Here is a 24,582-nt window from a genome sequence, read left to right as displayed (position 1 = left end):
GAGTCTCTACAATCTAGAATGTTCTGTAGCATGTTCTTTGTGTTTATGACCTAATGTTCTATTGTAAAAATGACTATTATGTTTGCTTGACTTAAAGTTTGTCCCACAAAATTAGAATTACTTTGTAAACTATGTACATAGATGAAATATTTGCAATGGGAAAAGTTAAATTTCCCATTCTCTTCTGCAAAATCTAATTTCTAACATTAGTAACAAAACAGTACACCACAATGTTTAACCAATAATAATGTTAAAAAGCCTTTACTTATTTACAATATTTAAGAATAAGGTGTGTTATATGGAACAAAATTTGCTAATTTATCCTGCTTTATAATCTAAAAGAGTAAAATATTTAATTTAGCAAATATATCAAGAAATTTGTATCAATTATATAAATTTTATATAAAATATGACAATAAATGAGAAATCAAAATATCTACAAATAACACTAAAGTAAAAGGAATGAATGGCAATGAATTTTAACTAAAAACTATATAAATGTACATAAGATAATTAAATAATCAAACAAAATCCTTATTCTTTTATCATAACAGAGTATTATAGATCTTAATACTTATATTTTGGTCAGATTTCAGAATTTCAAACTATTAAATCTCCCCTTTTAAAGCATTTATCAAATTTAACTAGTACAGATGGTATATCACATTTTAGAAATATTTTTTAATAAAATTATTTTGAAACAGAAAAAAAACAACAACTTTTTTTTAACAATAATAATAAATTAAAATTAATTAAGAACATAAGATACATATAATAATTTATTACATTCTGTAAAAACTTGCTTTTTAAAGGAATATTCTAACTGCTTACAATTCAAAAATCATGCATTCTTTGCAAAAAAGGATAATTTATGATGGCTGTCAAATTATACTAAATTTGGTCACTAAAAATGCTATAATAAAAATCAGTTCACAGGAAAAATGGGACATAAAATTTATCTTACCTAAAAAAAATTTCAAACTTGCAACAGTTGATGATGCTGTAGTTACATCATTTTCACTTACAGGTATCTTCAACTCTGTAAATGTTGCCTTGCAAGGGTCAGTGGCTCTGGTATTTTCTAAAAAATTAATTGTATCTTTTGGGGGATCCTCAGGAACAGAATTGTTCTCAGGTACAGATTCTTCTGGTAATTCTTCTTCTTTTATACTAGCCTGTCAGTTTAAAAAGTATAAGTTGTAACATAACTAAGAGCGTCCATAAAATATTTTTACAAATTGGATATTTTATTAAAAAAAAAAAAAAACATCATGAATAAATAAATCTTAAGAAATTAGTATAAAAGCTGACATGGTTTGCCAATCTTGGTTATATTTAATTTTTCATAATTAATTAATCTTTTAGCTATAATTTCATAATTGTGATTCATTCAATTTGTAAGGTATTAAAACAATGATTTTTTAATTGTCTATAATATGTCCTGTTTATTACATACATGCAATTTGACAATGGAGACCAGTTCTATGGCATTATAATGGTTTCAAAAATGTCAACACATTGTTCGTCCTCTTCTAAATGTTATGGTATGGTAACTTCATATTTTTTAAATTCATTTTGCAAAAAATTCATATAAAAAAAATTCTTCTTTAGCTTCCAACAATGAAAGAAATTCACGTGATTGAATATTTGAAGAAACAATGAAAATGGTTTGAATTTTAGGGTAACAATATTATTACCAGTTTTGTGCAATAAAATTTTCATTATTTTGAAGAATCAAAACCTTAAAATTATCTGCTAGCACATATTTATCAAATCTGAAAAATAATATATATATATATATAAAAGCCTTTTACAAAATAATTTGAAAACATTGCCAAAATTTGAATAATTAATCAGATGAATCAAAATGCTTTTTCCTTCGTTTTTTAAAAATTATGATTGTATACCTTCTCCTCTTTAGGACAAGTGGCACTAAGTGTCTCCTCCTCCACCTCTTCTTTCTTCGGTGAAAATTTATTAGAAGATTCTCCTTCCAAAGCTTCTGTTTTTTCATTTTTACCTTCATAATAGTATTCTATTATGCTTTTAATAGGTTTCCAAGGTAACTGTTAAAAAAAAAGAAGCAGAAAATATTTATAACAGAACAGCATTCAAAAATAGCCTATTAAAATAAATAAAGTATATTCTTTTTCTAAAGAATTATATATGTATACATATATATCATATGTCATTGTATTTTCTAGAAAACGTAGTGTTATTAAAATTCCATAAAATTTATAACTTTGAGAGCTTAAAATTTTTACTCATATCTATTGAAAGTAATCATAATCTAAATAATAATAATAATAAAAGAATTACAAATAATGCCAAAGAATAACAAAGTCATTTCATGCATATTTTAGGAAATTTTAAATAAACAATATGCAATTATTTTATGCGAAATATAAAAGTGTCATTTATCATAAAAGGTCAAGTATTTTGCACAATAAAACATAAATAATCTCTTTTACTCCATTTATTAATGAATTTTTCTCAGATTACAATATTTATACTAATCAAAATCTATGATTATTATTGATTAAGAATTCTTAATCAGATTGGATATTATAAATGCATACAATTAAAGGGAATTCATTTCATTTCAAAAGCTAAGAGTTTTGATGAGTATGAAAACAAATATACTCCTATATTATGAGTTTTTAATCATTTCCTTGAAAAATGCAGATTAGTAAATATTAAACCAATTAATATATAAAAGTGAACATTATGAGAATAACATTAATTAAAACAACTGAAAGATTTTTAATACACACAAAACACAATACTTACATATTCTTTTTTAATTGCACTAAAATTTTTCCCACATGCTTCTAGAGCTTGAGCAAACAGTTGAGCTTCAGAAGGAGACCAATCATTTGTTCCAGATGATTTTGAAGAAGATTCACCAGATGAAGATGGTTGAGCTACTTTACAACCATCATCATGATGACAAGGATGATGAGATGTGACGAATTCAGACTATAAATAAATACATAATAATAAAATACAGAACAGAAGTCATCAGTTCCCAAAATGCATATCATAATAAAATTTACTATTACAAATACATCCCATTTTCAATTAATTGTCTGAAAGGTAATTAAAAAAAGGTAATTAAAAATTTTTAACTTAACATTTTATGTTCGAACATAATAAGGGTTATTTTGGAATAGATCTCAAATATTGAATTGTGATTAGATGATAAAGACACCATGAGCTGACACTGCCCATTCTACAAAGTTCTACACTTCAAAAGTACACAATTAAGAAATTTTTATTATTCTTAATATTGTAAATATGAGAAAAAACATACAATATTTTCATTTTTGTTATTTATATAACTCTCCTCCCTCCCAAAAAACACCCTTTAATATTATTAAATTCAATCCTATCAATAGAATCCAATGAAATTTAAAATTCAAATCAAAAGCAAATAAAACGCTAAAAAAATTGAGAAATATAATTCACAGAATTACTAACAAATAAGGATTTTTCTATGTAGCAGAATGAAATTGTTCTTTAAAACAAAGGAATTCACCAGTTTTAATACAATACCATCCATTACTAAAAAATCTTGACTAATGTAATATTTTAAATCCAGAAACTAATTTGCTTTCTGGTTAATTAAAAAATACAAAATAATTTTAAAAATATATAATATATTCATAACAACTTTTAATAACATAAGCATCATATGCAAAGGCGTTTTTAGATATTGTCCTCCCTTATGGTGTTTTAACACAAAAGTAAATTTCAATTCAATATACGAAACACATATATATGCTAAATAATTTAAGAAATGTAACTGCATACCAATCCTTTAATGGCTGACTGCAAAGAGTTGTCTGATTTTTCAGAAGATTTAGGGCTATCTAAAGATTTTGAAAATAATCCAATGCCCCTAAAAGAAAAAGGTGAACAAAAACATTACGATAGGGCATTCTTGACCACAGAGACAAAAATTAAGCATATATAAATGCGAGATAAAAAGAAATTTCCTTTGCAGCCATATTACTATGTATTTTAAGTTATTTGAGTAATGAATGCAAATGAGATTACTATAGTAAAATCTGATTCATAAAATCAAATATAAATTATAAGGTCATCATTTCCAATTTATAAATCTTGAAACAGTTTTATTCCAAGATACGCGACTAACAAAAAATCGGCTAATGAAGAAATAATTTTATGAACAGGAAATATGGGAAACAATAATTCTGTTATATTTGAACAAACATAGTATTATTACATTCAGATATTTTTCAGACATGGCATTTATAGATTTAATTTATAATGCTGAGAATGCTCTTATCAAAAAAAAAACTTTATTAAATGATATGTAGGCATTAATGAAAAGAAAAAAAAAAAAAAAAAACTATTTTTCATTAGATATAAGAGAAATTCACAAATGATTTCTCAATATTTTTAACATTTATTTCAGGAAAACAAAACCATTTTTAATTTTAGAATATCATTTTCAGCCTTGCGATTTAAATATAGTCTAGAAAAAAATGAATTTTAACAAAGCTGTTAATAAAGGGATAATTTATAAAAACAACATCATTCTTTTTTTTATATTTTTAATACAAAACACAATTTATTGCATTATACACTCATAAATCAGAAAATTCATAATACTAATTAAAGATAAACTTATTACCTACAATACAAAAAAAAATATTTTATTCTGTTTTTAAGTAATAAATACATATTTTTAAATAAATTTTAATCTAACAATAAGACATGAATATGTAAATTGGAAACATAATTAATTTAAATCTAAGAAAATACAGAGAAAAACTTACTTGGCCATAGACAAATACTCCTCAAGTGCTTGGTCACTTAACTGATCTGGCTTCCATTTTAAAGTCTCCAATTCCTCACTTTTTCTTCCATCTTTCTGACCTATATATAACATAGAATAAATAATATTGTTATTCATTTAATCAAAAGCAATAATATTCATTCCAAAATATGCAAAGAGCTATTTTTATGGCTATAAATTCACTTGATAATAAATTCTTAAATGGGTGAAATTCATACATAATTAATTCAACAATACTAGATAATGTACTACCTTTTAACCAAAAAAATATTTAGATAATAAAAAAATTATTTAACTTCAGAATAACCAAAGTAAAGGTGCATTTTGCCAATCAAAGTGTTTTTGTATTTTTTTTAAACAAGAACAGCCATGCTAATTTTTTAAATGTACCATTACCATCACAGATTTCTTGGTAAAACTATAATTCCCAACAATAGTAATTAAGCATATTTGCTCACAATATTCAACAGATTTTAAAAATCAAAGTGATCTTATTCTTAAAAGAAAAGAATATTGAAATGAAACTGCTTTAAATGGACACTTAATTGCAAAATATGAATTTGTATAATCCAAGAAAAATATTCAAAATTATGGGACAATTTTCAACATGATTTATATTAAAATCTGTAATATAATCAGAAAAAAAAAAAAAAAAATTCAACATAACTCACAAATTAGTCAATGAATTAAAATTCTTTAATATTTTTGCCTAATGAATAGAGTGGCTTATCTAGAACTTTAACATTATTTCAATGCAAATAAGTTTAAACTACTAGCATAATTGAGGAATTTATACTAATTTGAATTGGGCCATGAGAAAAAATCACATCACATTTCTATTTTGAACAACAGATATAATAAAAATATAGCTTAAGTATGCTTATATTATCTTTTATTTAAAACTTGCAGCTAAAAACAATCTATTTCTATTATAAAATACAAAACTAAGTGTAATTTGCAATTTCATGACAGATTCATTCATCAATAAATTATATTCATGCTGCCATGCATAAGATTGTAACTGTAATAAATTTAGATATCTACAAATGTATGAATTGATAAAAAATTATATTTAGAAATTGAATTATCCTTTAATATAAATTTTATAGATTAAATCATGGAATATATTCATGAAAAAATTTCACAAATAATATATTTATTATATAAACTTTATATAAATACCAGGTTTTAAAAGTGGAGGTATAGTGGCTTGATATTGCCTTCCAACTCTTATTCTATTTCTATTTTTGTTCTTGGCTTCATAATCCCAATATGAATCAAATTCAGCATCTGAAAAATGTTAATTATAAAATTAGGAAGAATATCATTTAAATCAAAGAATCAAAAATATTTGCATATGCTAAACCAACTAGTTTTGAAACAAATTTAAATGTATTAAAATACAATTTTTTAGCATGGTGCTTAATACTAAATTTCTGTGATAAAAATAAAAGCTTTTCATTTGTTGGAAATATTTGTGGCAGCACAGAAATAAAATTACTCTCTACAGCAAAAAACTTAAAATTTTTTTGAAAAAAATTTCTTCAACATAAGAAAAGAAAATTAATTAGTCAAAAAATTAAACACACACACCAATAGCAAAACAAAGAGATACTAATTCTCTACATTTAAAGATATACTAATATTCTGCCATATTATTTGTTTGTCTCATACATTTACAAAGCATGAGATTAATGAGAAATAAGTAATCAAAGCTTGCAAGGAAAATGATTCAGCTATCAATACTTAAATTTTAATTCACTTGATTGCAAACATATTTCTTTCAAATGAAGTTTCAAATCAATAAATAAGGTAGACAATACACAATACAGTAGATACAATTATACATTTAAAAAGCAAAGCTAATTTTAAATAAGCATTATCCTAATTTATAATAATATTTGAAATTAAAAGTAACTGTCATTTGGAATATTGTTTTTTGATTAATTAAATCTGGAGAACTTAAAAGGTTAGGATCAAACTTAGAAATCACTGACTTAGAAAGGGGTTCCAAATCTTTTTCTCTTTGTGAATCCCTTATAAAATTTGAAAAAAATTGATGAACTTCTTGTGTAATTGTTAGTAACAGGAAAGCAAATAATAAAGTTTAGTATAATATTTATTTCCCATGCTACACAATAGTTCATAACAAGAAACAAAAACATAATCTTAAAACATCCTAGTGCAAACATAAATAAAAACTATAATGATAGCTACAAAAAATAAATAATAATAAAAAAAACTTTCTTGAAATAGCTGTAGCTCTCCAAAGGAACAAAGAAATTCAAAGTTTGCCTCCATGTTTTGACAATTTCAGTCTTGGAACAAATTTTGTATTTAATCATTTACATTTATTTTTTACACAATTAAATACATACTGAAAACATCTTTCTCACATGAATATGTTATGTAAAGAGTAATAAGATTCTTTAACTAAACAGTATATTTATTCATTTACAACACTAAGTCAGAAATAAATTAAAGAGCGCTCTTTGAAAACAGCTTTTAGAAAAGTCTGACAATATAACTTTTTTTTTTTTCTTTTTTTCTAGTAAAGCTAGAGATATCTCTAAATTTATATCTCCTTGAAAAAGAATATGTATCCTATTGCTTATATCTATTAGGAAAATGTTCAGTGAAAGTTTAGTTTAAGATGTTCACATATTTCTTTCATTAATTGCGTTTTCTGATAAAAAGTAGCCAGGAGAACCAAAATATTCATACTTATTCATTTGCAAGTACTAGATCCAAAAATTGAATTTCCTTATCACATCTGCACCTTGTAATAACAAATTTAATTTACAAAAGATACCAGCAAAATATGCAAGTTTTTGCCGACAAAGAATATATATATTATGCAAGAAAACTAATAAAATGAAATGACCAGGTAAAAAAAAAAAAAAAAAAAGTGAACTTCAAACAAACATTCCAAAATTTTGTCTTAGTAAAGTTATCTAACAGCTGTGTTAAACAGTAAAGAAACATGAAGGATTCACAAGTCCTCACAAAGTACAAGAAATTGATAAAAGAAGTTTGTAGCAAACGATTTTATAAAATTTACAACTTTTACAGCATCACTTAAAGTAATAGATAATTTCACAGGAAATCCTTGTCTATGAATACAGAAATGAGAAAATTCATTAAATTTTCTTATTGATTTTCTTGACCCAGTCATAAATGTAGAATACTTTCATATTATTAATATAACATCATCTGTGCACATATCTACACAATAAAAAAAATTACCCCCCCCCCCTTTTTTTTTCTCCAAATAATCAATGAAACATTGAAAATTGTTCCAGTAGTAGCATAGGTTTTGGAAACAGTATGTCATGTTGAATAGAATTCTTAAAATATATTAAACCAATGATGGGGTTCAAGAGATCAGAATTCTCAATGCTTTACAGTTAACTAAATTAAACCTTGATGTAAAGATTTTACCTTCTGAATACGGAGATTAATAAATATTTATATATATTAGTGATGGCTTGAAAATGAATCTATTAATTAGTAAATGAAATAAAATAACCAACTCAAACAATCATGCATTTATCATCTTACATACATCAACATTAATACACTCTTTAATAAATGCTAAAAATATATTTAATATAGATAATCATTACTATAGAGCTTGCAACATTGGCTGACTTGGGACAGTATTGTTTGATAAAGGAAACAAATTTATTTTGTTGCCTTTTCTCAAAGCATACAATTTGCAATATCTTTTACCCACGGTCCAATTAAATCTGCTAATTATACTGTTCAGATCTTGCAATTTTATAACTTACTCAATATAATGCCTTGAGGGCTATTTTACTATCTTAACTTGAAGATGATAAGAAAGAAGGTATATTTTCTATTAGATGTTATTTTCTTTTAAGATACTTGACATTTTCTATCCTTTTATGTTGGATGCATTGTTTTAAGCTGTCTACAAAGACGTGATGATTTTAAACTAATGTTGGTTAAGAACTTTCTTCCAGAGCTGCAAAGTAGTTTAAGTTCCGACTCTTTCATAATAAAATAAAAACTCATTTGTAAACGATCATTGTCACCCCACCCTTTTCTTTTCAGTCAAGTGAAATAGTACCTTACTACAGTTTTCAGAAACATCCTGTTTTGTTTTGAAATCAGAAGCTGAAGAATAAACAATTGACTGCTTATCCAGCATGTTGTCACACTCAATTACTTGGCATACTTTCACTTATTGAGATTCCAATCAACAAGATTTAAAAACATCTGTATAAATGCCAGTTAATGAGCATATCCAGTTAACGAAAATATCAACCATGGGAAAACGATCTCACTTTGCTATCTAATCAGGAATACATGTCACAAGATAGGACAGATTTTAAAGTCGCAAAAAATCACAGTTAAGATACTTTATCTCATCCATTCCAGCAGCATATGTTATTTTGGTGCAGCAATGCACCTTTAAATATTTATTTTATCAAAAAATGCTTTTAGATTTTAATTATTAATATTGCAATACATACCTGTATGTAAATTTATTTCTTTATTTTTTTACATTAGCAATTTAAAATTCTGTTATTACAATATTATTGCCACAAACCTCTGGGAATGCATGAACCACGGATTAAGAACCAATATTTTAAACTATATACGATTTTTTAAAATGTTATTAGTACTATTAACTTAAATAATAACTAAAAAGTTAACTACTATTAACTGAAGTAATAACTAAAAGTTTAGCTAGTACTATTTGGAATCAACCCCTCCTTTAACAGCGACTATGATAACAAGGACTATAAATTAAGCAGGTGCAACTTGCTTAATCAATAGTTCATATTATTTTTATTTTATTATGAAATATGAGGACTTATTTTGGACTTATATGAGGACTTTTTTTTATTAACTTAGAAAAATACTCAGATGCTGAATCAAGCTGTGTTCACTTAAAATTATTTTATTTTAAAATCATAAAGATTAACAAATCAAATTGTTAGACTGTAAAAATACTGGAAAAAATAAAAAAGATCACATTATATTAATTTTCTTCTGGTAACTATTGAGATGTTTTCAATAGTTGAGATGATAACAATATATTAAGATGTTTTTCAATAGTTGTCAGAAAATTTTCATTATAACAGTAGTCAATTTCAAAGCAAATACTAAAAGGCATATTTCATTATGCATATTCATAATCAATCTGGGAAATAACTAATCAAACATCTTTATATAAATACATTAATCAAACACAGTGATAAAATATTGATCAAATTTAAGACATATCATTAAGATTTATAAAGCTCTGAAGATTCTGAATCTATATCAATAAAATGATATAAAATATTTAAAGAACAATTGCTTGAAAAAAATATCTGTAAGAGTAATTTATAGTATTGTTAATGAATAGTTCTGAGGATTTGCACAGCTCAACATAAAAATCATGATTTCTTCCCCCACCCCTTTAAATTATGTTCTCCACTGCTGATGAGCTTGAAACATGTTTCTATAAATTTCCAACAAAAATGCATTTGGCATTTTGTAGACTAAAATAATTCTGCCTAAGCAGATATTCCGAGTGCAGTTACAATTTTGAAAAGATAATATTTTATTTTTTAGGACTTTTAGCCTAGAGTATTTGAATCTTGTTTAAGAATACAGATATTTTTTATTAAAAAAATGCAGATATCAACACATTGTGCATTAAATCTTAAAAGCAATTTGCATTTATAAAATTACTATATTTTCAAAACATAAATTCTTTATATCTTACTTGATGTTCATAGTTTCCTCAGCAAAAAGATGTTCGAGTTTCAAATTGCAATAGACAATTAAACGGTATTTTTCAAGTATAAATATAACAGCACACTTGTTCTGTTCATGATATACTAGATCTTTCCATCATTTTGTAATGATGGAAATTATGCAGCATTACATGTTTGTTTATCATGCTCTTTAGGTAATGTAATACAAAATTGCATTAACAATAATTTTTATTTCTTAGATTTTAATAATAAAAAATAAACATCATTAAATATCTACATAGGCAGTGAATACAAATAGAATTTCATCATAATGAAGAAAAGTATTAATGTAAATTCTGCATAATAATTAACATTAAGAACAAATCAGTAAAAATAATCTATTTGACACCATCCAAAAGATATATATTTTTTATTTTAATAAAAAATCATTTTATGTGTTGTAAAATTTTAATATGGCAAAACAACACAGAATGCTTACTTTTTAAATTAAATTTTTTTTAAAAAATCACACCAATGAGCACATTTGTATCCTCTAAAATATCAATGAACTGAATTTAGCAATTTTATATAGAATAACCTGTATTTTAAAGTAACAAATGATAATAAATACATTTACTTATATTGTAGGTAATAATAAATACATTTACTTATATAAAATACTAATACAGAATAAGAGAATTATTTCATTTAGCACTTGGGGAAAAAAGGATTTCCATCAAACCTTAACTGTCGCATTAATAAAAAAATTATATAAAAATGTATTATGGATGTGGTCTCATAAGATAAAAGCTCAATGCTGAGAAACAGGAATTAACAATTTAATTCCTGAAATATCCACATGAATCATTGCATCTTGCCCTCTCACAATCTCTAACATGCATGTATGCATAACTCGTGGAACAAGCTTTTAAACATTTAAAATTTCACTTTCGACATTTAATTTCCAAATAATCATAAGAAATTTTTACCTTTTTAGAAAATTCTTATAATTAATTAGTATGATAAATAAAGGAACTATTAACTTAAGGTTTTTACTTAATCTAAATATTATTGACTTCCTGAATAAAAACCAAAACAATATACCATTTGAAATTAAAGTTTCACAGTTAAAATTTGGAAAAATATATGACCACAGGTTTTGATAATTTTTATCACAAAAATAAAAATTATAAACTTTTAAAAATTCTATTTCAACAAATTATATATAAGTATTTCTTATCACTATTCAAATATTTTCCATATTTATCATTCTCAATGCACATCAAGATACATAATTAAAAAATCAATTATTTATATCTACAAAGGACCATAAACAGTATAGCAAAAAAGCATTAATCCTTTCTGATACATGAATTTACGAATTGACAGAGAATCTTCATTCAAAGTTTTTAAATCACAATAAGAAATAAATAAAATATATATTAAATGGGTGGAAATTCAACATTAACTAGATTAATGCCTCACATAATAACATTCGCAGATAAATTTACTGATATAAACGAGATGATTAATTTCAGATAAATATATTTTCACAACACCACTATATTCACGAATAGTTTCGATACAACACGTAAATAACACTGAAAAACAAAAACAAAACTTGAAATTTATATTTTAGCTTTATTGATTCCCAAAATAGCATTTAGAAAAGCATTTTAACAATACATTTTAAACAGCGATTTCGCAAACTTTTATTTCACTATGAGAATACAATCTGTGAATAAAAAAACACGCCTTCTGCGATTACAGAAAGCAGAATTATAAGCTGTCACTAAATTTCAAGACAAGTAATGTGGTTATAGCAAATAAAATGTAAAGAACAATCCAAATCAACGTGACAATAATAGTCGACATCTGTTTTGTACCTAATATTCAAATATATGCACATTTATAAATAATCCAAACAACAAACAAGAGAAGGTAAGTACGGTAGCCGAACAAGTTAAATCATACCTGTGCTGCATTTATCCATCAAAACTGATATTCATTTGTTAAATGCAGTTCACACATTGTTCTCAATTTTCCAAAACAGTTTATTGCTAGTTAATATAGTTCTGATCATAATTTTTGGATTGTTTTAACCTCTTCAATGTCAATGACTAGTCCACTACTTAACGCATCGGTTCAGACGGGCGAGGTTTTCGGCCAGTTTACGACTACACAGTTCCGATACAATACAATCGCTAGTGGAGGCGCTTTCATCTGCGATTTAATAACACATCATATTTAATGGCAATAAAAAAAATTAAGTTGTCATTTTTATAAATGTTAACCTGAATTGATTTAATGCAATTCTATTTACTATTATAATTTGATTCAGTTAGTAAATGTTTGGTTAACGACTTTTATCTTTTTAAATTTCGAAAAATTATTTTTTTTCTTACTTCTGGCATATATTTGGTTAATATCAGATTTAAAATGGTACAGAAATAAATTTTATGCTTATTTATTCTTTTTAAATTATTTATAATCAGATATCATTCTTATCAAAATACGTTCAAAAATAAGTAATATTCAGCTGAAGCAGCTTCTTTTCTTTCTCAACTTTATGACCAAAAATGCCATCATCGGTGTTGAACTTACTTCGCTTGTTTCAATTTGCGTATGCCACGTCTAATTTGTGATTTTATGGTGTATTTTGTTCTTTATAATCAAAATATATTTAAGGATTGTTATTTATTTTCTAAATTGTATTCATGATGTTTTCATATCACCAGATTTTCATTTTAATATGTAGTGTTGTAGCTGTAAATAGTTTGATGTTTCGATTACCCGCTAATAGCAGACGGTGTTTAAAAGAAGAAATCCATAAAGGTGTGCTGGTTAGTGGCGAGTACGAATTAAGCGATGCGCCTGGCCAAAAGACTGATTTATTGGTTAGTTTTGATTTTTTGATTTCATTTCAGTCTTTAGAGCATATTTTTAAATCGAAAAAAAAAAAAAAAAGTGTGTTATCCTTTAGCGGGCCAAGTAAACATGGGGTTACCCGGTTGGAAAAATGCTTATTTCATCGCATCTTTTTCATTCCTTTGTCGGGAATATCCATACTGTAGTCATAAAATGTTCTATGAAATTAAAGAAAACAATTTAATTTCTAATACTTTCTTTGCCCTCCAAAGATGCATTAATTAGTTGATTTTTTAAAAAGAATCTATGTTTATGTTGGTTTGTATAAATATTAAAACCGACTCAATTACTTTTAAAAATTGGATTGCTTTTTTTAAGTACTGAGACTGCATTTTGAGTAAAACTTTTTTCAGTCATAACATTAGCCGCTCAAGAATAATCATTACACTGAATAAAACATATGTTGAACCTTGCAGACAATTGACAGTTATAGTTTTATTAAAGACTATGTATAATTGTTGCATTTCAAATTCTGTACTTCTATCAAATATTTTAACAAACTTGATTCTGAAAGTTTGGTTTTTGATTGCTTATGTTACCCAAAACTTGGTTATGAGTTTAAGCACAGAAATGTATGAAAAGAATAACAAAAAGACTATGTACTTTTTCAGTTTTCCAATTTTAATGTAAACAGTATCTCATAATCTTTGAAATATCAGAAAAACTTTTCTGAAATTAAGAGGTATTTATGTGTTTCTTTTAATAGCAGTGCTGATGCATGAATTCTAATGAAGATAGTAAAATTTTTATCTAAAAGGTAATTGAGATCAGAATGGTTTGGTTGCAGATTTTTAATTTCAGCATCTTATAAGTTTCTGTCAAAGATCTATTACAAACATGAATATAATTGTGAGGATCAAAACACTGTTTTGAGTGTAGTTAGGAGAAACAATGTTGTTATTATCGTCTAAACAAGCTTTAAAATTATAAAATCTTGCTCTAATAACTTTAATATAGCTTTAAAACAGTCTGTTAATCTAACTAAGTTAAACAAATCTTAAAAGTTATAAAATGTCATGATATTAAAAAAAATTCAATATAGAATCTTTAAATATTACATGCTAAAGATAGTTTGAATGATTTTTTTTTTATTTCAAAATTAGGGAATTTGTATGTCCTATAACATTTTAAAGAATAAAAAGAGCATGAAGTATGTTTTGTTAGCATTGTTTGTTACCATGGTAGTGCCATATTAACTGCCTTTATTCTTTTAGAGATTGGCAAACAACAATTTATTAAATTTCTAATTGCCTTTTCCACTGCATCAGATTTTTGACTGCATTTTTTAATTTCTGCATCTGATCTATGTCAAATTCCACGAAATGTTTTCATTGCTCACTTTATTTATGTTTGAATAGCTGTATGAAATTGCTTATATTTAATTGTTTATATTTGGAATAATTAATTTTACCACTTTGATTTCAAATTATTTTTGAAATTATATTTGATTTTCCGAAGTAATTTTAAAAAAAATATTGTGTTTTTTTTGTTTCTGTTTTTTTTAAAAGCTTTTCTCATTTTTTTAAAGCATTAAGCATGCTAAAACAAAACTGACTATTTCTTATTAGAAGTAAATATACTAACACTAACTGAATTTTTAAAATTCGTTCCATTTTCATAGAAGTAATTTTTGCTATGTGTACGCCGTTTGTTTTTATATATATATAGTGGATAATATAATGGATTTTTTTTTTAAATTTTCAAGAAATGAAACATTGTTCAGATTTCTATAAAATAGAAGTTTGTTTGAAATTTCTTGATTCATTTTGAAAAAAGTATTAACAACTAATTATATAAATTGGATTATTATTTTTTAGGTTACAGATACAAAAGGGCACATCCTGGTATCAAGGGAAAATGTAGATAAAGGAAAATTTGCTTTTGTGACAGATGATTATGATGTCTTTGAGGCTTGCTTTGTTTCAAAAGCTCCTGCTGGTACATATCAATTAAATTTTTTTAATGATATATTGTATATTCTGCTATTGTTTTTTTCTGGGATAGATACTAACTTCTTTGATCTACGTGTGATAAGATCAATATATGTTCTATAAAATATAATTTATGTGTAAAAATTGTACACAATAAATTTAATTTTACAGTACACTTATGAGTATCCAGTTCACAACTATCTGGCCTACTTTTCTTTTATCATTAAATGAGGAAGGTAAGGTGTTGCTTTGGCAACTTTGCAAGGCATTGGAAACAGACGTCTATTATAAGCTAAAACAGTCTTTTATTATTATTTTTTTTTCAAAAACAAAACTAAATTTTGACTCTTATTTCAGAGATACCTTTTCATATCTATATAATCATTTATCAGTAAAAAATAAAATCTGTTTGAGTCAATTTTCTTAAGAATTAGGCCATTTACATTAATATTCCCTGGATTTAAATTGTACAATTTATGTTAGAATATGAACAGTTTATATCCTTTAACTTACTTTTTCTCTAATAAATTCTTGAAACATGCTGTACAGTGTATAAACTATCAATATTGAGCCTTATATTTTAACTCGACACATTACCAACAACTGCTTCTATGATTCACCAGGCCGTGACAGCATTTACATTCTAAGAGGCTTGGATAAATGGAGGGCTTAGTGCTCAATAAAAAGTGAGAAAATATGTGTTATAAGCATGAGTTTTGGTATAAAAATTTTGTCTTCTGATATTAGTGTGTAAAGAAGTGAGATAAAACTCTGGCCTATCCATTTTTTTTTTTTTTTTTTTCCTGCTCTCCACCACATTAGGGTCAATACTCAGGAGTGTACTGTATTTTGTATGCATTATGTACCATCTAGTTTTAAGTATCTATATTTATAAATGATGTAATCTAACTTTCAATTACAGGTCAAAGAACACAGGAGCAAGAAGTTACTTTATCTTTGAAGCATGGTGTTGAAGCTAAGAGTTATGATAGCGTGAGTATTTTTATATATATACTTATCTAATTCATTTTTAGTTTTTTTCAATTTGTATGAATAATCTCTCTAACTTGCCCATGACCAAGTTTTGACTACTTTCAAGAGCCAGAAGATGGAATATTTTGATTTGAATTAAAATGCATTATTAGCAGTGAAATGCTTACCTCATATTATTGTATCCAGATTATAAATATTTAAATAATTGTCCAAATGTTTAGCTGTCTCTTAATGGAATGTAGTTATAAATAACACATTAATGTTTTCAGTATGAAAATTTACTTTTTGTGGAAACTATCCTCCTTTGGTAACCAGCTTGTTCATCCAGATTGATTATTGATTTCTTAGACTGTAAAACAATTAAAATGGGAAGTTAAAAAAAAATCACATTATTTGTTGGAGTTTAAAATTATGAATTTAGTTGAATCAATATGTTACAAATTACTGTGGGTGCTAATTAAATTTATATGTACTATGAAATAGAAATAGATGTGAACATTGTATTTCAAAATTAACATTCAAAGGAGCGAGTGAATGCATTAATAGACACGTTTGAATTTCATCTTGACCTTAAAAACAGATTGTTGCTATTCAATATTAAGTAAAAAAAAAAAAAATAGAAATGGAGTAAAATGTATATCGATGAAATTGATATCATTAATTGGGTATTTTTTTTTTTTTTTTTTTTTTTTTTTAAGATGCTAAAATCATTTTGGGGTTATACTTGTTTCTGCAGACATGATCATCTATTTCTACAGATAAGTGTGATGATTACCTATTTTGTTGATGGTTAGGCTTGTTTTGACATTCATTTAATCTTTGTTTGAAGTCTATGTCTTTATTTCTTTTACATTTTTTTTTCTCTGACTAAATAGAGCTTTTGAAGATACAGTAAGCCTAGTCCAGAGCTTTCTTAATTATAATTACTTCACCATTGATTTGCAAGTATTAAGTACAATTGCAAGAATGTTTATTGAAGCAATCTGAATCCTTTATACTGATTGCGAGGAGAACTCTTTCTGTTAAATGACTTTCTTAACAGCAGTCATTATAGAAACAGGTTTTGATGGAGAAGATCCATTTTGTATAGGTGGAATTCAGCAGATATGTAGAATTTATTTTATTCTTGGTATTAGTTTTAGGTTATAAAAAAGCTGTTTATCATTTCTCTTCTTTCTTTAGCTACAATTACTTGTTTTTATATTCACATATTTTACTTTTTTAAAATTTTATTAATCTTTTCCTTGGTTAAAATATCATTTCATTATTTTTTCTTGTCTCTTAAATTTTATTTCTTCTGAATTCCTCTCAGAATTTATTTCTTTTGCATAATCTATCTACAAAGTGGTCCATGGCCAAATGAACTACAAAAACTTAATGAATTCATTATTATAAATATACTTTTTATAGAGTTAATGTATTGATTTAAAAAAATTAAGAGAAAGTTACCTATTTTTTATCCATTTGGATTAATTGTTTTTTCTTGTGATCAAAATACTATATTAATAATATTTAGAATGTCGTAGGTAATAACAAATAAATTATCAAGAAATAATTATATTTCTGAAGTATCATTATTGTTCTTATAGTAAAATTAAAATGTTTATTAGCCTGCAAAATCAACTATTTCAACTACATTCAGGGAATGTTTTTGTTTTGTTTTGCCTTGAAATTTTAATGGTTTATATTAAGTATTACAAAATATAATTACAAATGCATTTTTTATTAATTTTCAACTAAAACCAACAATTTATTCTTTAAAAAAAATCTTATAGTACAATTTTTCTAAATAGATTTTTTTTTTTTTCATTTAATGCTAGAAATGGAAATTTAAAGAAGTTTTTGTCATAAACCAAAAATCAACAAAATAAAAATATATATATATATATATAAATAACTTTTTGAATTAATATATAAAATTGAAAAATATAGAAATCCATTTCAAGAATGTATTTTTTTTAAAAAATAAACATTTGAAAGTTTTTAAAGCAAATTATGCTGTATTGGAAAAATTAAGCTGGTTACTGATTTTGAATTCTTTTTATTTGAAAATTGTGTTGAAGAGTTTAAAATTTATTTCAAAAAATTTAATTAAAGTTTATTATTTTTAAAGGAATTATATTTTATGAAATTAGTATTTTATTTGCATCAAAATAATTGAATTATTTCCATTAAATCCTCAAGTACAATTCAACTATCTTTTGTTACAATCAATGTTAGGATAAAAGATAAAATTAGACCACCGATTTAAGCCTTTGTTTCGTATATTAAATTATAATTATTTGTGATTTTACTGAACTTATACATTTAAAAGAAGAAGAAAAACTTTGAAATTAAATAAAGACAACAATATTATTGAGCTGTATGAAAATATTCAGAAGTCCATGCGATTTTCCTTTTCTGGAATTCAATGAAATTATATGATTATAGAGAAGTAATTCCATTAAATATTTACTTCCAGGTATTATCCAACTCTTTAATGATATGAAGAATTTAACTTAGTATGAAGAACTTTATTCCTTTTTTTATAAAATAAAGCAAAAGAGAAATCAGTTCTGGGTTATTTCCTTGCCTTTTTATGTTTTGAATAGCTTTATTTCTCAGATATAATTCTGGGAAATTGAGAACTTTCCCACATGAATAGGGATTAAAAGAATTAGAATATTTAAGTATTAAGAAAAAAAAAACATTTCTACTGTTTAGATGTTCTAATTGTGATAGTAAAACAATGGTTTACAAAACTGATTAGTGTTTTTGAATAACATTGAATGGGCTTTGAACAAAAATGTAGAGGAAAAATTGAAGGATATTGGGAATGAATGATTTTCAACCCTGAAATGGTCAAAGGAATGCAGGGGAATAGTTTTCCTTTGCTGCTAATGATATTGATATTCATTTACAAATCTACTCATTTTTTTTTTCTATTATTTGAAATGACAGTTCATGAGGAAATGTTTCTCTTTAAAATAAAAGGGTCCTTTTTTCAAGCCTAGAAAAATTAATATTTGATTATGTAGAATACTTCTTGAAATAAATTTTTGCATCATTTTTGGTTGAAGTAATGTAAAGTGATGTTCAAATAATTTTTTTAAGGACTTTTATTTAGGTTTCCTTTTGAGTCTCAGCCTTCTAAAAGTAACTTCGAATTATTTTAAACATTACTATATAATTTTGTGCAATTAATTATGTTTTAGAAAGTGTGTGCATATTGAAATTAAGTTACAAATCAAATTTAGATTCTAAAAATCGATAATATGATAATTATTAAACGTGTTTGGAAAAGCATACTCTTCAGAGAAAATACAAATTTTGCAAGGATTTTATGATATTTAATTATGAAAACTTTACTTTATATTAAGAATATAAACAAACTTTCTTAACAAATATGAAATAATTACTATTATTTTAATGTTATAAAGATAGGTTGCATTTTTCCTGGAAAATTTAAAATGAGTGAAAGGAAAACAACTTTTTTCATGAATTGATCCCACTTTAAATATAATTTAGTAGGGAATAAAACAACATTTATTTCAAAACAGGCAAAGTTACAATATGCATTGTACGGATTGCATATTCTATAACAAAGTTTAGCTGATTTTTGACCATTCGCAAAACAGTATTATGATAAAATATTTTTTTAAATAAATAACAGTTTTAAGTCTGCCTGATGAGGATTTTTATTTCTCATGGTCCTTGTATTAATTGGAGTTACAGTATGCAGATTGTTTTCAAAATTTTACTTAAAATGATGAAACATATTTTCATTTTTGTGTTTAAATCTATCCTTCTTTTCTCAATGACTGTTATATATTTAAAATGTCTTCATTCTTAATTATAGATTGCAGAAGTTGGTCGATTGAAACCATTAGAAGTTGAACTTCAAAAACTGGAAGATTTATCAGAATCTATTGTGAAGGATTTTGCTTACATGCGACAGCGCGAAGCTGAAATGCGTGATACAAATGGTATACTTTATTTTCTTCCTTTTTTAAAATCAAGAATTTCTAAATATTTTTTAACATGTGTCTAGCCACAATTTTTATTAATTTTTTAATGATTAGAAACTAAATATTAGTGATTCTGTAATAATAATTATGAACTACTTCTGACACATTTACACATAACACAGTCTGTTCTCAACTTTTTATGAAACTTAAAGGTTGGAGAAGGCGTTATACTAGAAAATTGTATCAGACACTCAAATAATAATGAAAGAAAAATTTGCATTTAATAACTTATACATGTAAGTGATTTATTAACTGTGAACCTGTATGTTAAAAATAGTTATTTATCTATTTGTTTTTTAAAAATATTTCTCATTCTTTATATTGAAATATATTCAGCAGCATTGGTAATTGCCCATAGACTTTGAGAAATGGATTGTGTCATAGCATTAATCTGTATTGATTTATTCTTTTTTTTATTGGTACATGCATCTAAAAAAAAAGATTTATTCACTGAAACAAAAATATTCTGCTAGATAAATGCAGTTTGGAAACAAATACCAATATATGGACTTCATATCGCTGTTTCAGATTTTATGTATGCAATTTTGGTTTGTATAAGGGCCACCCAAATGAAAGTGGCACTATAATTGGTTTAATAAATAGTTTAATGATATTTATATAAATTAGTATTCAAAGAGAAGAAGTAATACAAGCTAGACAAAGTCACTTTGTAGGTGGAAATAAGTATCCAAGTGGTCCACGAAATATAGTATACCCAGGGTGAAGAAGTTCCGGGGTTAGTTGGGGTACCAGTTTTTAATGGCAATTTGGACTTCATTATCATCAGCAAATCACAATTTCTTCAGAACTTTCTTGAGTGACCGAAGACGTAGTAGTCACCTGGCGAGAGGTCTGGGCTGTAGGGTTTATGTTTGAGAACTTCCCATCAGAATTGTCATAACAATGTTTGGTACGCCACAGCCACTTGAGGACAAGAATCCTCATGTAGAAGATAACCTCACATGACAGCACGCCATGTTGTTGGTTTCTTGATATTCTTTTTCTGTTCATGCTATGTGGCAAGAGGGGCAGTTGTGCCTGTAGTTAGCCATTCCAACAGTAGCCGGCCATTGATGTTGAAGAAGCACATTAACATGATTTTACCAGTTCTAGCTGATGAGTGAGATGTCTTTGGCCATGGGGGTGAAGGGTGTCACCATTCCATGCTCATGCTTTTAGTGACTGGATCAGAGTGATGGCACCATGTTTTATCAATGGCAAAGATACTTGAAAAGAATTTATTCCCAATTTTGTGGTACCACATAAGGTGTTACAGGGAAATAGACATGTAATGAATCTTCTGCTCCGCTGTGAAATGTTTTGGCGCATATAGCGCACAAACTTTTCGGTATTGTAACCTTTCATGCAGTATTTTGTGAACACTTCCTTTGCTCATACACATTTCCACTGTTATTTCTTGAGTGGTGATTTGCTGATTAATTCTCATGAGAAGGTTCACACTTGCAACTGCTTCCTTGATTATAACCACATGTGCTTGACCAGGCTGTGACCTGATGTCAGTACTGCTTCTTTCACTATGAAAATTCCTATACCATGCTGATCTGTGACACATACTATTTGTGCCATACACATTTTTCATTAGTTGATAGACTTCACTAGCGCTCACATTTTCCATTATTAAAAATTTCATGACCGCATGTTGACATCATTTGGAGGCATCCAAGATGCAAATGATGTGCCTTTTAACATACTCCCATGCTATCACACATGTATCTGGTGAGATCTGATGATATCACATGCATTCCCAACACACTGCACCCTCTGTAGGGCATACACAGTCATCTTTCTCTTCAAATGGCAGAGTTATTACAGCAAGGTGACCCTTATAGTACAAAACTGAGTTATTAATTTCATTGCAAAACATACTTCTTATAAGGCAAAAATTAATTTAGCATAATTTGATTTTTCCTGGTTATCTTTTTCTAAAATAGCTCTTATTTCAGTATGCATTTTGAAATCTGTTTCCAGTTGCAATTATGAATCTGATAAAGTAATAACATGTAGAAAATGCTCTTTTTTTTTGTTTTTGTACAATATGATATTTTAATTTTCATAAATATTTTTTTTAAATGCCTTTGAATTACTGGATTATCCAATCTTTATAAAATATCGTTTCAAGACATTCTCAATTTTGCATGTGCTTATTACAATGCATAGTTTTAGAATGCCTGATTTTATTAGTATTATACAAATAATGTCATTTTTTCCCCCCTTCTAGAATCTACAAATACCAGAGTGCTTTATTTCAGTATCTTCTCTATGTGCATTCTTCTTGCATTGGCCACCTGGCAAGTTCTATATTTGAGAAGGTTTTTCAAGGCAAAGAAGCTTATTGAATAATTTTTTTTATTGAATTATGTAAAAATTTAAAAAGATGTTAAAAACTGTTTTTAAGTTCTAAATAAAATTTAAAATGCCATTTTTTAATACTTAAATTGGGTCAACTGGTTAAAAAAAGATATTGAAAACAAACTTTTTTTCTTGGTATTGGATCTGAATGACATGCAGCTGAAATTGAAATTTTTTTTAATGCAGTAATACATAGTTGAATAATTTGTTTTTATTGCCAGTACCTTTCAAAATTGATACTAAAGATTGAGAATTAAGAAACTAAATAAATAGTTTTCTGAAGCTTATTGATTATTTGTTTATGTATAGTTAAAAAGTATTTCATTTCATGTTTTATGAACATATTTTGGTTATTAGATATCATTTTATTAAAAATCGAAAGAAAAGATTTTTTTATTGTATAAATAATTAGAAATTATAAAAAGCATCATAATTTATATTTCTTTAAATTGTTTGATTTTTTTCCATTTAAATTTTCTTCATTAATGTTTACTTTAATTTTGCGTTATTTTGCATCAATTCTCCACCTAGCAAAAAAATCATGCGAGATTGGTTGTATACCTTTAGTTTGTATACAACCATTCACTATTAGTTTTCATTGGGTTGTTTTCAGTGAAGTTGTTTCCAAAATTAATTTTTAATGTATTATTTTATTCAAATATCAATACTCCAATGAAAAGCTGTGTTATTATTTGTAAGTTTTGTCATTAGGTGTTATTTGTTTTGTTAGTCAAAATTATCTCCTTTAAATAGCTTTTTTAATACTTTTGTATTAAATTGTTTTGACAATATCTCTATTTTTAATGCATTTACTTAAATAATATCAACTTTTCTTTGTAAATGATTGTTATATAAATTAATTGTTTGAAAACGCTTTATTACAAAAATAACTGAATATATTTATGTATATGTTTGTATTATTATTGTTCCAATTTTTTAAAAAAAAAACTCTAAGTATTTTGTCAGAAAAGAAATCAGCTATTCAGTGTATGTCCATCTCATTTGGCTTTCACAACATCAAAAAACACTGTGATTCATTTGAAAGGGTCTGAATATATTTTGTGTGTCAGACAGTTTTGCTTCTACATTAGTAATCACTGCTGTACACCAGAAAGAAATAAAGAAATTGCGAGTTTTAACTTAGTTCAGTTCTTTCTTGTTCTAAAATTTCTGAATGTACACAGTTCTTAAGTTTCTAACCCCTTATTCGTTTCAATTATTTTATGCCTCATATTAGGTACAATGATCTTTTATATTGCATAAATATATGAAATATGTACATATTACATCATTACAATATTTGCAAAAATATCTTTCATATTTCTTGTGATTTGCTCTTATTTCTACTTTTTAGAAGACAATGTGACATCAGATAAAAAAAGTATTTTGATTAATCATTTTAATAATTTTCTGTAGTCATTCACAAAGGAAATATTCATATACTAAAGTTAAGAAGAAAGAAAAAAAAATGTATAAATATCTGCAATAGCAGACAAACTTTAAATATGCAAATTTATACTTGTAGAACGAAATACTTGTATCTGTAGTGTTTAAATAAATTTATTGCCCTGAAATTACCATGTTGATAGCGGTCACTTGATATGCCTCAAATTTAAAAATTATCTCTCTAGATAAAATGCTGAGGTATCTAGTCCAAAAATTGCTCATGTTGTTTACTTTCAAATGGCAACAATCAAATGCAGATAAACTTGCTGTGTCAACAAAACTCCATGCAATCAGAGGAAAGAAGATGTAAAAGAACAAGATGATAAAAATAGGTGTCAAACAGAAAGTTTAGTCGATTTCAAAAATAA

General features: G+C 25.9%; 2 protein-coding genes across 3 annotated transcripts in view; one reads left to right on the top strand and one right to left on the bottom strand.

Moving 5' to 3' along the window:
* The window catches only part of LOC129975217 (uncharacterized), a 32,348-nt gene extending 19,614 nt beyond the window's left edge, over positions 1–12,734 (bottom strand). The window contains exons 1-7 of one of the 2 annotated variants that reach the window (XM_056088210.1): positions 12,514–12,734; positions 6,008–6,115; positions 4,806–4,905; positions 3,814–3,901; positions 2,791–2,979; positions 1,908–2,066; positions 965–1,175 (exon numbers count right to left, since the gene is read on the bottom strand). In XM_056088210.1, coding sequence (XP_055944185.1) covers positions 965–1,175; positions 1,908–2,066; positions 2,791–2,979; positions 3,814–3,901; positions 4,806–4,905; positions 6,008–6,115; positions 12,514–12,532 — 874 coding nt within the window. In that variant the 5' untranslated portion in view covers positions 12,533–12,734. The remainder of the gene's footprint in view (positions 1–964; positions 1,176–1,907; positions 2,067–2,790; positions 2,980–3,813; positions 3,902–4,805; positions 4,906–6,007; positions 6,116–12,513) is intronic. The other variant, XM_056088211.1, reaches the window with a different exon arrangement.
* A 380-nt stretch (positions 12,735–13,114) lies between these two features.
* Positions 13,115–23,907, top strand: LOC129975788 (transmembrane emp24 domain-containing protein 10-like). The gene is made up of 5 exons (XM_056089007.1): positions 13,115–13,436; positions 15,285–15,405; positions 16,321–16,391; positions 20,230–20,356; positions 22,638–23,907. The coding sequence occupies exons 1-5, from the start codon at positions 13,257–13,259 to the stop codon at positions 22,757–22,759; spliced, it is 621 nt and encodes a 206-aa protein (XP_055944982.1). The 5' UTR covers positions 13,115–13,256; the 3' UTR covers positions 22,760–23,907.
* The last annotated feature ends 675 nt before the right edge of the window (positions 23,908–24,582 follow it).

This window comes from Argiope bruennichi, chromosome 7 (genome assembly GCF_947563725.1).
Source record: "Argiope bruennichi chromosome 7, qqArgBrue1.1, whole genome shotgun sequence".
Taxonomy (NCBI): Eukaryota; Metazoa; Arthropoda; class Arachnida; order Araneae; family Araneidae; genus Argiope; species Argiope bruennichi.
The sequence above is the reverse complement of the archived record's forward strand: the minus strand, read 5'-3'. Positions and strand labels throughout refer to the sequence as shown.

What these genes read in the sequence shown, in the direction of transcription:
- LOC129975788 (XM_056089007.1), top strand. Translation starts at nt 13,257, where the DNA reads ATGATGTTTTCATATCACCAGATTTTCATTTTAATATGTAGTGTTGTA. An exon ending in GCCAAAAGACTGATTTATTG is followed by an intron (nt 13,437 to 15,284) that starts GTTAGTTTTGAT and finishes ATTATTTTTTAG; the next exon opens with GTTACAGATACAAAAGGGCA. An exon ending in TGTTTCAAAAGCTCCTGCTG is followed by an intron (nt 15,406 to 16,320) that starts GTACATATCAAT and finishes TTTCAATTACAG; the next exon opens with GTCAAAGAACACAGGAGCAA.